Source organism: Natrix helvetica (assembly GCF_964273705.1).
Source record: "Natrix helvetica genome assembly, chromosome: 1".
Taxonomy (NCBI): Eukaryota; Metazoa; Chordata; class Lepidosauria; order Squamata; family Natricidae; genus Natrix; species Natrix helvetica.
The window spans coordinates 185,816,147-185,831,024 of record NC_138548.1 but is presented as its reverse complement, the minus strand read 5'-3'; the positions used below and the strand labels follow the sequence as shown (position 1 = coordinate 185,831,024).

Sequence of the window (14,878 nt, the reverse complement as noted above, 5' to 3'; positions counted from 1 at the left end):
CTTTCCTCCCACCAGATCTTTTGTGGATTCTCGTGTTCAGCCAATTTATGGTGGTACCAATGAAATAATGAAAGAGCTCATTGCAAGAGATATTGTAAGCAACAATTAGATGCAGTTCCATTGTACCTGATAGAAAATTAAATTTCACAAAAACAAAATCCCAACATATGATTAACTGAAGAACTGGAATAATCTTTTAAAAGTTGTAAAATAATAACAAAAATGTTTCTCAGGTTGACCTTTAATGTTCGGTATTAAATCACTGTCTTTGATGATATAAATTCTCATTAAACAATGCAAGACACTGTTGAATTTTTAACAATTCTCAAACTTCTGAAGTTATCCTGGATGCAATGTATTGTGACTCTACATTCAAAATTAACACATTTATTAGAGAAATTTTGAGTGCCAAAGGAAATGCCAACTGTAGAAACTTACATAATGAATGTTTTCAAAATAATGGAATGTGAATCTAATATATTTTCTTTTTTCTTTTTAAAATATTACATATATTATAATCTTAAATTTATTTCTGAACTGACACAAAATATAATTATACTTCTATTGATGAAGCAAAAAATATTGCATTTTTTTCCCAGTAGCCAGAAAGTGCTGCTGATTCATAATCAGCTGGCAATCAACCACAATTTTAATACTCTTTTTCACAAGTACAGTAATATTACCAAATCAGGTATTCCTGTGTACTGCCGGTATATCCACATAGTTGATTTTTATTTTGTAAGTGAAGCACTTCAAATTCATTCTGTTACTTGTATTCTATTAGGATCATTTTATATTTTATCTTAGTATTCTTAGTGTTAGTTATATTACAGCAATTTATAATTATATTAATAATTAAGTGTAAGATGATGTATGAGGCAAAAAATTTATATTTACACTGACAAGATCCAAGGTCAGTACCAAGAAAAATGTATTGTATTTTCACAACTGTCCAGCTAGGAATAATTATGAAAAGAACTGAAAATAAAGCTGCCAAAATTCTAATCTTTGTACAAATGTATGATGTGGGTGAATATGGAATATTATGTACCATGTTTCCCCGAAAATAAGACAGGGTCTTATTTTCTTTTTACCCACATAATATAGCTTGGGCCTTATTATCAGGGAAAGACTTATTGTTTTGGGGTTACCGGGTGACTGCTCTCTTGCGAGTGGGCTCCCGAAGAGCCAGGAACAGCCTCAGGGTTGAACGGCTGTGTTGAGCTGTTGCAGCAGCACTACATAGCAGCCATGAGGTGACCACGCTCACAAGCAGCCGCCCGGCACCCCCCCTTTCCAGCCGGGCACAACGCCATTCACTGACCTAGGGGTATTGCCAAGCTGCGAGAGCGCTCATTCACAGCCCTCCATTTCCGGCAGCTTGGCGCCTTTGGAATGCCCTTAGGTCAGTGAATGGGGCTCTGCATGGCTGGGGGGGGGGGGGTTGCACGAGCGGCTTTTCCACTCCCTGCTCACGCGACTCCCAGGCTCACGATGCCTTTGCCTAACTCTCCCTGCAGAACCAGGGCATCTCTGCTGCTGCCAGTGCCGCATGGCTTTTTCTGCGGCTTCCATCCTACGGAGGTAGGATGACGAGTCTTCTGGCAGTTGCCACTCTGGGAGTACGCTCTATGGTTGTATGCTCTGGGAGTACGCACTGCTGCCAGCAAGCTCACAGAAAAAGCCCTGCGGTGCCGGCGGCAGCGGCAACAGCAAAAATTCCCTGGTTCTGCAGGAAGAGTTAGGCAAAGGCATTGTGAGCTTGGGAGTCGCGCTAGTGGGGAGCAGAAAAGCTGCTCGTGCAACCCCCCTCTCCAGCCATGCAAAGCCCCATTCACTAACCTAGGAGCATTCCGAAAGAGCCAAGCTGCGGGAGCTGGAGGGCTGCGAACGGCTGCTGTCGCGGCTTGGTGATACCCCAGGTCAGTGAATGGCGCTGTGCATGGATGGAAAGGGGGTTTGCCAGGTGGCTGCTCGTGAGTGTGGTCATCTCATGGCTGCTGTGTAGTGCTGCTGTGACAGAGCAACATAGCCTTTCAACCTTGAGGCTGCGCCTGGCTCTTCGGAAGCCAGCTCACAAGAGAGCAGCTGTCCGGCAACCCCCCTCTCCAGTTGGTCTCAGCACCGCTCACCAACCTAGCGGTATCCCGAAGACACCAAGCAACATGAGCCTTTGCCCCCCACCTCATTTCCGCAGCTTGGCGCTTTCGGGAAACTGCTAGGTCGATGAGCGGCACTCTGCCTGGCCGGAGGCGGTGGTTGTTCAGGGGGCTTATTTTCGAGAGAGGGGTTACATTTTTGTCCACCCAAAAAATGTGGCATGGCCTTATTATCAGGACATGTTGTATTTTTGGGGAAACACAGTACAGTTCTAGTGTCCAGATTTGAAAAATAAGTTATAATAAAGGTAGAAAGATTTAGAGGAGTATAAAGTAAATGATTGGGGGGTGGGTTTCAGAATCTTTATAAGAACATATTAGAATGTTTATTACTCTTTACTTGGACAGAGGACATTTCAATGATTAAAAAAGCTGAATAAAAACAGAAGGCTTTTTTAATGAATGTAAAAGTTATGTATATTTGATGAGATGTTAAAACTCATCATTCTTTTAAAAAAACCTAACAAACAGAATAACAGAGTTGGAAGGGAAGTCTTTTAGTTCAACACCCTGCTCAGGCAGGAAACCCTATACCCGTGATGGCGAACCTAAGGCACACATGCCACAGGTGGCACGCCATTTGTTAAGGCATGCGAGGCGTTGCCCTGTCAGCTCCAGCGCGCATGCGCATGCTGGCCAGCTGACTTCAGCCTTCTTTTGAGGCAGTTTTTCTCCCTCTAGAGGCTTCCTTGAAACCTCCAGAGCGCGAAAAACCGGCCCTACGGGCAAATGGACTTCCAGTTTGCTAAAGAACGAACTTCCAGTTTGTCATAGAACTGTTTTTTGTCCTCTGGACGCTTCAGGAGGCTTCCCTGAAGGCTCCAGAGGGCGAAAAACAGCCCTCCAACCAAACCAGAAGTCACTTCCAGTTTGCTGGTAAGGGCGGTTTTTGCTCTCCGGAGCCTTCAGGGAAGCCTCCTGAAGGCTCCAGAGGGCGAAAAACAGCCCTACAGACAAACCGGAAGTGACTTCCGGTTTGGCCATAAGGCTGTTTTTCGCCCTCCAGAGCCTACAGGGAAGCTCTGGCCTAATCTTGAAAACAGTGTCACTTCCCACTTGTAGATAACATGCCTCCCAACAGATACTAGAAAGGAAAATTAGTTCTCTGTTTGATATTTTAGTTGTTTAGGATTGATCGAAGATAATATCATCCAGCTCATCCAGACCTTAAATACTCTGGAATGCAATTCATTTCAGTCTGATAAAAAATAAAGTAGTATTTCCTGCTTCGGTCAGTCTTGGATGTCAATCCTACCCCTTTCATAATTTCCTGTTGGAACATAAACATTTTGAAGGATGGGAAGACTGAAAAAAATAGGAGTTGAGTAATCTTGTATTTTATTATGTTAGCAGTTTATTGTCTTCACTGGGTAATGGTATACAGATTCCTTTTATTCTGAACATACAGTATCCAAAGAAGCCATTTTGATTAGGTTTAGCATTTATTTTTAACCTTGACTAAATCATACCGCGTTTCCCTGAAAATAAGACTGTCTTATATTTTTTTTCCACTAAAAAAGGCACCAGGTCTTATTTCCGGGGGAGGGGATATTGTCCACTGACTCACCTCTCTTGCGTGCATTGCCCGCGGCTTCGTTTTTGCTGTCAGAGGCCTTCAGGAACTTCTTCTGAGGCTGGCAAGGCTTTCCTGAAGGCCTCTGCAGCTGATAAAAGAACTCCGGGGCGATCCTATTATTGGCTAGAGGCCTTTAGGAAAACTTTACAGACCTTGCCGGCTGCAGAAGAAATGGGCTGGCAAGGCAGGTGTTGGGGTGTGCAAGGCCTGTCCAAAGGTAAGTAGTAGGGAAGCTCCACCCACATCCCCACCCTAGCTTAATTTTTACCCATGCACCCTGGAGTGTACAGGGTCTTAATTAGGGCTTCTTTTGGCGATAGGACTTATATTGGGCGCATGTGTAAAATTCAAGGTAGGACTTACTTTAGAGTTGTCATATTTTTGGGGAAACAGTAGTTTTTACTTTCCTGATATCAGCCCTGTAGTTTGGGCAATCTGTCTGTTCTCCTAGCTTATAACCTGATATTATTTCTATTTTGTTTATGAGCCCTTTTTTATCTTCAGATTTTCATTAAGATGCTTTGGATTCCCAGTTGGTGTCTTCTGTTGTCCTTTTCTCACCTCATTGAACTTTTAAACTTCCTTCATTCGGAACTATTCTCTATCTTATCTATGTGTTTTTCCCCATTATCTTCCTGTCATGGAATTTGTTTTTTAGGGATGTCTGCAGAGATGGTCGACAAAGTAAAAAATGGCAAGTACAACTGGGCAATTGAATGTGAAGTGCATACATAGCCTCAACATAACAAAGGATGCTTTAATCACCCAGTTTTGACCACCATTTTGATTTTTTTGACTGTCCTGTATGACTCTGTCAGTATTGCTTGAGTTTAATCAAGTTTCATTTTTAAAAAGTGACGCATATGATACTCAGTTTTAGATTCCCTCAAAATCAAGACCTCCAGGATTACTGTCCTCCAAAATACCCATTACTTCTGCTTCCTCAACTAAGTCTTCTCTATTGATTGATATCAAACCACACGGCTTATTCTCTCTTGCTTTCCTGTTCTCTGTGCTCCAAAGAAAATTGCCAAGTTGGGATAGTTTCATAAGAACCACACCTAATAGTTGTTTTCTGAAAATATACCAGGATAGCTAAAACCATGCAGCAGAATTTCATGCCTCTGAAATGCATCATACGTTCGCATTGGCACTTTAAAGACCACATTTAATGTGACCTAAGCTTCCCACAATGATGGGTTTTTCAGATTTTAAAATGCCCCAGGCTTTCAATGAAATTATTTGTTAATCGGTTTCCTAATACTATCCCTACAATTCTGCAATTCTTTCTTCTGTATCAGCAAGGAACTACCATGTCCCCTCTTTCTATTTTAGCAAATAGCTGGGATGCTCTATTCTTTATAGGTTAAGGACAAAGTACTCTTAATACTGTATCTAGAAATGATGGTGGTATATCTGGGTGCTCCTGAACAGCATTGTTATCAAAGCTGTTGATTAAAAAATGTCGGACACGGAGTTTTAATCACTATTACCCCCTCCAGCCTTTTTGAAGGAGCCAGAAAAGTGTTCAGTCAGTTAGCATTTAAGGATGTTCTTAAGTGTGACACGACGGAAAAGCAACGGATCGATGCTGCTATCTCTACTTCGTGCTTGGCATTCATTCGGCTACGATGTTAAGCGTTTAACAATGTCTGCGCAGTACTCTAATCCACGAATGCGCAACTCCAGCGCACAATGAAACCGAGAAGGGAACAGTCGGGCGAAGCGCCGGACGGGACAAGGCTCAAGTTCAAAATTCACTCCAAAGATATGGGCTGAGTTCCCAGAATTCTCAAGACCCACCGCAGTGTACTTTGCATAGGGCCGCCCACCTTGGCTTTCCATTGGTTGGCTTAGGCGGCCGAGTCCGAGCAGAGGCCTCGGTTGCCCCGCCCAAACTCCCGCCCGCTCCTGTTGGTTTGCTGCTGAGGCAACTTACTTGGAGCGGAGCGGCTGTTGGGGAGAGCGAGAATTGAGTGGAGTCGCCAAGTGGGATGGGAAGGACGAGGGAGGCGCCGCTGCTTTTGTTTTTGGGGAAGTGAACTGGACTCTGCGAAACTCAGGCAATCGGAGGAAGAGAAGCAGCCCGTAAACGGGCGGGCGGATGGAGTTTGCAGGCAAGTCGGTACTTGGGGAGAGGTGGAGGCTGTTGCTTTTCACGGTTGCCTCGGGAATTTGAGAAGAGACGGTTGATTCCCGGCGGCGTTCTCCTTTCCTCCCGCCTTCGCTGGGACGCGCGAGGACAAGCACAAACGACCCCCGGGGCAGCCGCAGAGTTCTGAGCAGCGCCGTAACGGCACTGAAGTGAGGAGAGGACGAAGGCGGTAGGGATGCGGGGGACGGAGGCGGGATTGGGGAGGACGCCGGGGGAGGGCGTGGCGGCGCCCAAGGAATGTGGGAAGGGAGGGCTCCGATGAGGAGGGGGAGGAGGGCTGTAGCCTCGCGCCCTGAGGCGGGGCGGGGAAAGAGCCGTGGTTCGGGGGCGCGAGGGAGGGGTCCGTTTTTTGTGTGCGTGTGTTTTTTTCTTTTTACGATGAGGCAGGAAGAAATCGGGACAGCCTGCCAAGAGTGCGCCTCAGGTTTGGGAAGCAGCGTTTGGCTTCGTAGTTTAGAAGAGTCCGGGCGAGCTCAAACTTGATTCAGCTCTATCTTGGCTACGGGGAAGAGGGAAACTTTAAAAGTACAGGTGATAGAGTCGGCAGAGGTTTATTTCTATTTAACTGAAGTTATCTCTCTTCATAAGTAGAAACATGGGGTATATAAAATTGGATGTTTTGCTGCTGTTTGAAAATAGATTCAGAGGACTCTTAAAGCAGCCTAATTAAACAGTCAGCCTTTCAGCTATTAAAATACTTGCATATACTGTAATATGCTGGTCCTGCTTGTAATCCCTATCCTATCTTATGCACGTTGCCCTCATTTATGGACAGGAATTGGTGGATTCCTTCCAGTTTTGTTCCCTTCCACCAAATATCACCAACTAGTAGGGAAATATTCTGCATCCTCTTGATGTGAAATTGAGCTGGGGTTGGTAGGGGAGGTAAGGTTTGAAAGATGGCTAAATTGGTTGATTAACCAACTGTTAAAACTCCTCAAGATTTGTTCAAGTAGGTTAGGTTGAAAGGTTCCTTTTGGTTGCTGGTTTAGTGTGCAAAGAGAGTTGCCCCATGAAACAGAAGACGACTACTCTCCTTATTCATTGTGTGGTCTCTTGGTTACCATTGCCTGACCAGTCTAGCCCTCCAAACTGGAGATTGGCTCAAGGTCCCTGTGGATTTAGGGAGAGAATCCAGTTTGAAAGAACCAGGCTGTCCTAGTGTTCAAACAGTGGTTTTAGAACACAACACCAGGTAGGAAAAAGTACTTCTGAACCAACCTTATTGACTAGCAAGTACTGATCCCACCCTCAAAATATCACATGACTTGCCATTAACAATGATTGATGAAATATACCAGAATAAGAGCCGAAATAATGTCAAGGTATAGGAGGAAAGGCTACTTTTAACACTGTTGCAGCTAAGGATGTTTAAGGCTATGCAGGCATAGACGGAGTCAGATGAAGACAGTGACATGAAGACAAAACAGAAAAAAAGAGGTTGCTGTTGCATATTTGGGGCATGGATGAAGCAGACATGTAGCCTGTGAATATTCTGAAAAGGACAACTCATACTTAGTTTAAACTAGATAACTGATGGCATTTTGGATTATTATTTCAGAGATATTTCCTTATATAAACAGAGAAACAGAATGACTATAAGTGAGCAAAAAGAAACAGCATTGGGAGTTGTGGGGTGGTGGCGATTTTGGACTTTCTGCCAGCTTCGCTATTGATTTTGCTTGGGGAAACTGGCAGGAAGGGTCAGAAATGTCTCTCTTCTTTCTTCTTTACTTGCTTCCTTCTCTTCTATCCTTCCCTCCCTTCCTTTCTTCTCTTCCTCTCTCCCTGTTTATTGTTTATTTGGCTAACTAAATCTAAAAATGTGGTGTAAGAGAGAAAACCTTATTAACTTTCCAGAAGTAAATCAGTGTTCAATCAGATTCTTTCATTTGTTAGAATCATATTGCTAATTAGACAATATCTCTCAGGTTTGAATTTCAGCTTTTGTGTTCTTCCCAAATGGGAAATTCTGTGATCTGGAAACTGTAATTGATACATTTTAGCAAATAGAGTGAAAATAATAATAGCATAAATTATGTGCTAAAATATGTAATTTGTTGAGTGAATTGATTTGCCTATGTGTTACTCTATTTCAATAGTTAACTTGCTGGATATGTCACATGAGTTTACCTTAAAATATGAAACTTGTTAATTATCCAATGCCGTAATGTTGTGTTGAATTAGTGTTTTTATTTATGTATATGTGCTGAACATCAGCATTCCTCCAAGGATTAAAATAGATATCTATCAATTTACTAACCAACCTCCTTAAGTAGAAATCAGATTGATCTGACAACTTTTTAATGTTCAACCTTCCTTTAACATGTCAGATGGTGAGCTCAAAATTTCCGTTGCTAAGCTAGACAGTAGTTAAGTGTGTTTTGCCCCAATTTACGAACTTTTTTGCCAAAGTAGTTAAGTGAATCACTGCAGTTGTTAAATGAATCCTGCAGTCATAAAGTGAATAGCTTCCCCCATTGACTTTGCTTGTTGGAAGGTGGCTAGAAAGGTGATCACAAATGGTGATCACATGACTCTGGACAGTGCAACTGTCATACATACATGCCAACTGCCAAGCATCCAAATTTTGAACATGTTACCATTGGGATACTGCAACAGTCCTAAGTGTCAAAACTGGTCATAAGTCACTTTTTTCAGTGTCATTGTAACTTTGAATGATCATTAAATGAATATTTGTAAGTTGTGGGCTGTGATACCTGTGTATCTTTCTACTTAGTATCACAGTTTTGTCTTCTAAAAAGTGAAAATTATTTTGAAGGTAGAGGTGTCATATTTAGAAATACAGGAATGCTTATGTTCCTATTCTGAATTATGTCAATAGCATATGCAGGAATTTACAGGGAATGAAATACAGTTAAATCCAAATAAGATAGAATAGTAATAAATTGTAATGATATTATTTTCATAAATGTTGAACTAATCAGATAAGTTCATAAGTTTAAGATATTGTTTGTTGTTTGTGATACCAAAGATGGTATTCTATTTTCTTCACTACCCATTTGGTAGCGGGAGCTCGCTTGCATGCACAGAAGGTCTTTGATGATGTCAGGGTGGGTGGAGCCTCGCACTGCCGCCACTACCGGTTCACCTGAACCGGTGTGAACCAGCAGCATACCATCACTGTGTGATACCATCTGAATATTTTTCCAAGAATGACTCATAATCTCATCAGCCTTTGGTCTTGATTGAAGTATTATAATTTGTGATTCAACATATTCAAAAATTGTGTGTCAGGTAGTGCAGGGGTTGTCAATTTTTTTCTGGAATCAAGTTTGGGTCCATGGAAGGAAGCTGACATCCTTCGGGAGGCTGATTTTTCAGCCATCAATTGCAGACGAAAGGGAGACGAAATCCAAGCAGATTTTCACTCCTGAGCAACGATGCACGGGAGAGAACGCTAGGGTTTCACAAAACATAATTTGAAAAACCTTGAACTAATAGTTTCCTACATATTTGAGTTAAACTTCTGATTCCTGAAAATTAAAAAATATGTACCATCCACTTTATTAAGATTATTTTTATTAGTCTTTCAAAGTAAAGGTTTCCTATCAAATTTCTTGTGACCCAGTTAACTGAAACCAGGTTAATCCCTTGTTTTCATAGAGCTTTTAGACCGTTGAAACCAAATGGATATTGATATTGGCAGAGATTATAAATCTTAGTTTTTGTGATGTGCTCACTCGAGCATTTTGTATCATTGTGTGCAGCATAGTGAACATGGACAAGATAAAGAAAAGCAGAGAGTTGCCTGAGGAGGAAAGGAAGAAGGTAATAGCTGAGCATGGTAAAGGTAAAGGCTATACAATGTTCCCTAAAGACCTTCATATATCTGTGACCAAGCTTGCTAATATTATCAAGAAGTTTAAGGTCCCTGGGATCATAGGCAACCTCCCTGGATGTGGCTGCAAGAGAAAAATTGACACCACAATTGGAACTAGAATCTTGGTTGTTGAGCAGAACAGTAATTAATCTAGATATCACATGACTACTTCACTCAGTGATGGCAATCCTGGCCCTTCCAGTTGCAGTCATTAAGCAATCATGCAGGTTGTTAAGCAGACAGGGTCCAGGTAAGGAATGTGATTACCCCTCAGAAGGGGTAATAACTGGGATGCTCCACTCAGGAGCTAAAAATCCTTTCTGCCAAAATCCAAGCAGGATTTTCACTCCTTAAGGGAAAGACAGGTCATGTGCTTTATGTGCTGGACAACCCATGGCCTCACTCCCATCCCTTGAAGCATCCCACACTTCTTTCCTTACTGAAGTCTCTCCATTCAGGAACTGAAAGTCCTCCCTGTCAAAATCCAAGCAGGTTTTTCAGTTCCTGAGTGAAAAGACACTCATACATGACTTGTGTTGGGCTTCCCCACCCGTCTGAGGCATCTCTCACTGTCTCTCAGGAGCTGAAATTCTTTAAAAAAAAAAATCAGCTCTCTTTCATCTCTAGTGGCTGAAGGAGCAGCCTTCTAATGGATGTCAGCTCCCTTCCATGTGTGGAAGAGATGTCTAGTATAGTATTGATGAGTTTCCCTCAACAACTTAAAATATCCTATGAGCACACAGTTTGGCAACCACAACTTTAGCCAACTGTTCTTACTATAAAAATGCATAAGCATTAATTTTACCTTAAATAAATGCTTTCCCATGGGGCTACTCAAAGTTTGTGATATCTAAAGTAATAAATGAATAATTTATTATATAATTGTACTATAATTTCATTGTAAGTTCTAATAAACTAGTCATCTTCAGATAAATATGCTAGATTTCACCAATATGTACAATTCTGCAGATAACCCAGGTCTATGACTCTGTAAAGCATAAAACTTATATTTTACAAGGAGATGTCTGTTAAATCTGAAAGACACTTTTATGCATGTCCACCTGTCATTTGCATGTGTGTCAAAAATATGTATCAGACTGCCCTGCTTATTCTGAGCCATTGGTGCTCAGTGCTGGAAGTACTACCTCTCTTTGTTGCTATGGAATTTGGAATTTATTTATGAAGGAGTTTAGATATATTCATGCTGACTTCGGTCTTCTTTTGAGGCCATTTTCCACCCTCCGGAAGCTTCAGGAGCTTCCCTGAAACCTCCGGAGCACAAAAAACCGACCATACGAGCAAACCGGAACATACTTCCGATTTGTTCATAGGGCTGGTTTTAGTTCTCCAGAGCGTTCAGGAGGCTTCCCTGAAGGCTCCGGTGGGCAGAAAACGACCCTATGAGTAAACCAGAAGTTGCTCGTAGAGTCGTTTTTCCCCCCTCCGGAGCCTTCAGGGAAGCCTCCAGAAGGCCCCTGAAGGCTCTGAAGGACAAAAAACTTCTGGTTTGCTCGTAGGGTCGTTTTATGCCCTCCTTAGCCTTCAGGAAAGCCTCCCAAAGGCTTTGAAGGGCTAAAACCGGCCCTACGAGCACACCTGAAGTCCGTTCCCAAATTTCCGGTTTGCCCATAGGGCCGGTTTTCTGCCTCCGGCGGGGGGGGGAGTCTGTTTTCGCCCTCCCCAGGCTCCTATAAAGCCTCTGGGGAGAGTGAAAAAAGCACACCAAAAATGGAGGGGGAGCGCTGGTAATGTGCGCATGTGTGCTGGGGTTGTGCGCATAGCATTTTGGGTGTGGCACGCCCACACACGACCCCCCTGCACTCCCCCGCTTTTGGCACGCGAGCCATAAAAGGTTTGCCATCACTGGTCTAGTCTCTTCTTTAAAACCTCCAGTGATGGAATGCCCACGATTCCTGAATGCAAGCTGTTGCACTGGTTAATTGTCCTCACTGTTAGGAAGCTTCTCCTTATTTTCAGGTTGCTTTTCTCTTTGATTAGTTTCCAACCATTGTTTCTTATCCTGCCATTTGGTACTCTGGAGAACAATTTGACCCCCTCTTCTTTGTGGCAGCCCCTCAAATACTGCTATCATGTCACCCCTAATTCTTATTTTCATTGGATTAGCCAAACCAAAACCTGCGGCTGTTCTTCATATGTTTAGTCTCTAGGCTTTTGATCATCTTAATTGCTCTTTTCTGAACTTTTTCCAAATCTCAAAATCTTATTTGTAGTGCGGTGGCCAAAATTGGTTGAAGTATTCCAGGTGTGGTATTACTAGGGTTTCTTACTAAATCACCTTGCCAATATATGCCGACAATATCAGTTCTATCACAGTAACCATATGTAACCTCGTTGCTTTCCCCCTTGAGACTGTTCTTTTTCTCAGATTCCCAGTAATATTCTGATTATGAAAATGGAACTTTAAAGAAATTTTGTACGCTGAAGTAGTCTTCTAAATAAGATATCTCAGTTTTTAAAATTTTGAGATTGTCTCACTGAAATCAATGTCTTGAAGAGCTAATAGATCAGGGACGCGGTGGCTCAGTGGATAAGACACTGAGCTTGTCGATCAGAAAGGTCGGCAGTTCGGCAGTTCAAATCCCTAGCACTGTGTAATGGAGTGAGCTCCCGTTATTTGTCCTAGCTTCTGCCAACCTAGGAATTCGAAAGCATGTAAAAATGCAAGTAGAAAAATAGGGACCACCTTGGTGGGAAAGTAACTGTGCTTTGTGCGCCTTTGGTGTTTAGTCATGCCAGCTACATGACCACAGAGACGTCTTCAGACAGTGCTGGCTCTTCGGCTTTGAAACGGAGATGATCACTGCCCCTAGAGTCGGGAATGACTAGCACATATGTGTGAGGGGAATCTTTATCTTTACCTAATGGAAAAGTGGCTATAGTCTTATAATACATTTTCATAGGGATGGGAAATGCCAATGGTTTCCTTTCTCCCCTTTCTTTGTATTCTTTACCACAAGCTGGTATTTTATACATACACACAAAACTAGAGTTCTTAATACAGTCATAAATTGATATTACATGAAATGCTGTTGCAATCTTTTTGATCTATCCTTTTAAAATATAGGCTTACAACTTACAAATATGCTTTGTGTTAGCAGCAGCATTATTACCCTAAACAGTTTGTAGTATGTCATAGAATATTATACAATATTATTTTTAACCTTGTCCAATTTATTAAGCAAAAATAATTTATTTCAGTTGGACTTTCTTCCAAATAAATAAGTTTAATAATGTAGTTGCAGTGCAATTATATCCAAGTTTACTTAGACATAAGTGTATATGCATTCATGTCATTAATAAGTGTGTTTATTAAGATTCTCATTAATTTTGACTTTTCATAATCAACAGCATTCAATTTTGAATAATATGTAATTTAGTTTACAGATATATAGGAAATCAGTAGAAAAGTAAATATCAGAATATGTAATGGAAGAGACATTTGTTAACCTGATCCTACAAAGATATTCTCCAGAAATTAGGCCTTCATTTCCCAGAATTACTCAATCGGCATGGCTATTGTTGATACTTACAGAAGCCCCAAAATATGGAGGATGCCCAAGTTGGCAAAAGCTGGATTTGTTGAACTTCTTTCTGATACTATTCTTTTTTTTTCTACAATTGCAATTTTACTAACTTTATTTGACAGTCTTACTTATTGTTTCCTTTTATTACAGGTTTGCTGTAAGCAATTTACCACAGCTATGACACCTGCTGTCCAAGAGAAAGCAATGAAAAGTCATGGTGTCTATTTATCATCATCTTTACCTTCAAGAGAGATGGAGTCCAGTGAAACACTAGCAATGGAAAGCACTAGACCAGTAAAAGAGAAGATAAATGATGATTCTGCCACAAGTTTTTCTTGTTCTATTTTGGGGTTACCTGGTTCTCAGGTCAACCACAATATTGATTGCTTTAACTTAAAATATTTTGATCCCCAGTCCTCTAAACATTGTTCTTTATTAATGAGTCCTAATTTAACATTCCGTGTAAACAATAACAACTGTATCCAGAAGAACTTAGAAGAGCATAATTGCTCCAAGTTGAAAAATCCTGTATGTAACAGCATTAATACACATTTCAATCAGAGTATTAATTCAGAATCTGGAGTACAGGTTAGAGGGGATGTTTTATCAGGAACAAGGAAAAGCTTTCTGGAAACAGAGAGATTACTGGATTTCCATTTAACTGAATTGAAGAACACAGAAGAACAGCAGTTTCCAAACTATAAGTGGTATCGAAGAAATGGCTTTTGTGGCAAGGCTTTATTTGTTAATCCTGAGACAAAAAAAGGAGATATGTTCCATCAAATATTCCATGACGCCCCAGAAGTAACAATAAATTGCAATCCTGGCAGCAAAGAACAGCAATTAAATTTTCGGTTACTTCAGTGTGTAAACAAGCAACAGACTTTGTTAAACCGGGCCAAAAGAAGTCAGAAACACTTGCAAATTTTGTTGGCAAAGCATATTGTCAAACATTGTGACCAGCAGATGAAATGCTTTGTGAAACATCAGCTATCGAGAATGAAAGCTTTTCATGATACAAACAATCTTTTGGATGGAAACTATGAAAAATGTACTATGGTTAAAGTTGAGAACACCCTAGAAGCTAGTAGGAGTAAAGACACACTGTCTAATTTGGATACTGCAGCTGATGAAATCAAGCTGTTTGCTTGTTCTACAGCAGAACTGCTGTCTCAAGTGGAAGAAAGTTTGGATTCTGAAGCAACTTGTAGCAGCTCAAGTGAAGATGATGATGAGCGGATTTCAAAAACAACTGTGCCAATGTAAGCATTAAAACATTTCAAAATATCAGTGCTACAGTCTGCTAACAGTTTTATATACTCAAATTCATGCTTCCTACTTAAAATCTGCATTAAAGTTAAGTTATTATGTTAATGATTAACTCAAAGCCAAGATGCAGATCTTTTGAGCTAGTTTTACTAAATGGTAAAGTTACCCAATGACTGAAAACTTGAAAGACAGCTTGTACTCAATGGGGAAGATGAGTAAACATTTTATACTGAATGAAGGGAATTTGTGGTTCTGTCTAATTGAGTTTCACTGTTTAATCTTCATATAACTTATCAGATATCCATTTCCTCCCCATACTCTAGTTGTGTG

The 14,878-nt window shown here is 41.2% G+C and overlaps 2 protein-coding genes across 10 annotated transcripts in view; both read left to right on the top strand.

The window, feature by feature from the left end:
* ACADL (acyl-CoA dehydrogenase long chain) overlaps nt 1–1,005 on the top strand; it is a 32,262-nt gene extending 31,257 nt beyond the window's left edge. Inside the window, exon 11 of the mRNA XM_081934789.1 lies at nt 16–1,005. Within this exon, the coding sequence (XP_081790915.1) occupies nt 16–109 (94 nt within the window). The 3' untranslated portion in view covers nt 110–1,005. The remainder of the gene's footprint in view (nt 1–15) is intronic.
* A 4,541-nt stretch (nt 1,006–5,546) lies between these two features.
* The window catches only part of KANSL1L (KAT8 regulatory NSL complex subunit 1 like), an 85,278-nt gene continuing 75,946 nt past the window's right edge, over nt 5,547–14,878 (top strand). The window contains exons 1-3 of one of the 9 annotated variants that reach the window (XR_014175061.1): nt 5,547–5,852; nt 9,622–9,682; nt 13,430–14,541. Coding sequence is in view for 1 of the 9 variants with exons in the window: in XM_081949148.1 (XP_081805274.1) it covers nt 9,632–9,682; nt 13,430–14,541 (1,163 nt within the window). In the remaining 8 variants the exon portion in view is untranslated. Of the gene's footprint in view, nt 5,853–5,883; nt 6,040–6,252; nt 6,422–9,621; nt 9,705–13,429; nt 14,542–14,878 lie in introns of those variants that run through there. The other 8 variants (XM_081949148.1, XR_014175062.1, XR_014175063.1 and 5 more) reach the window with 8 other exon arrangements.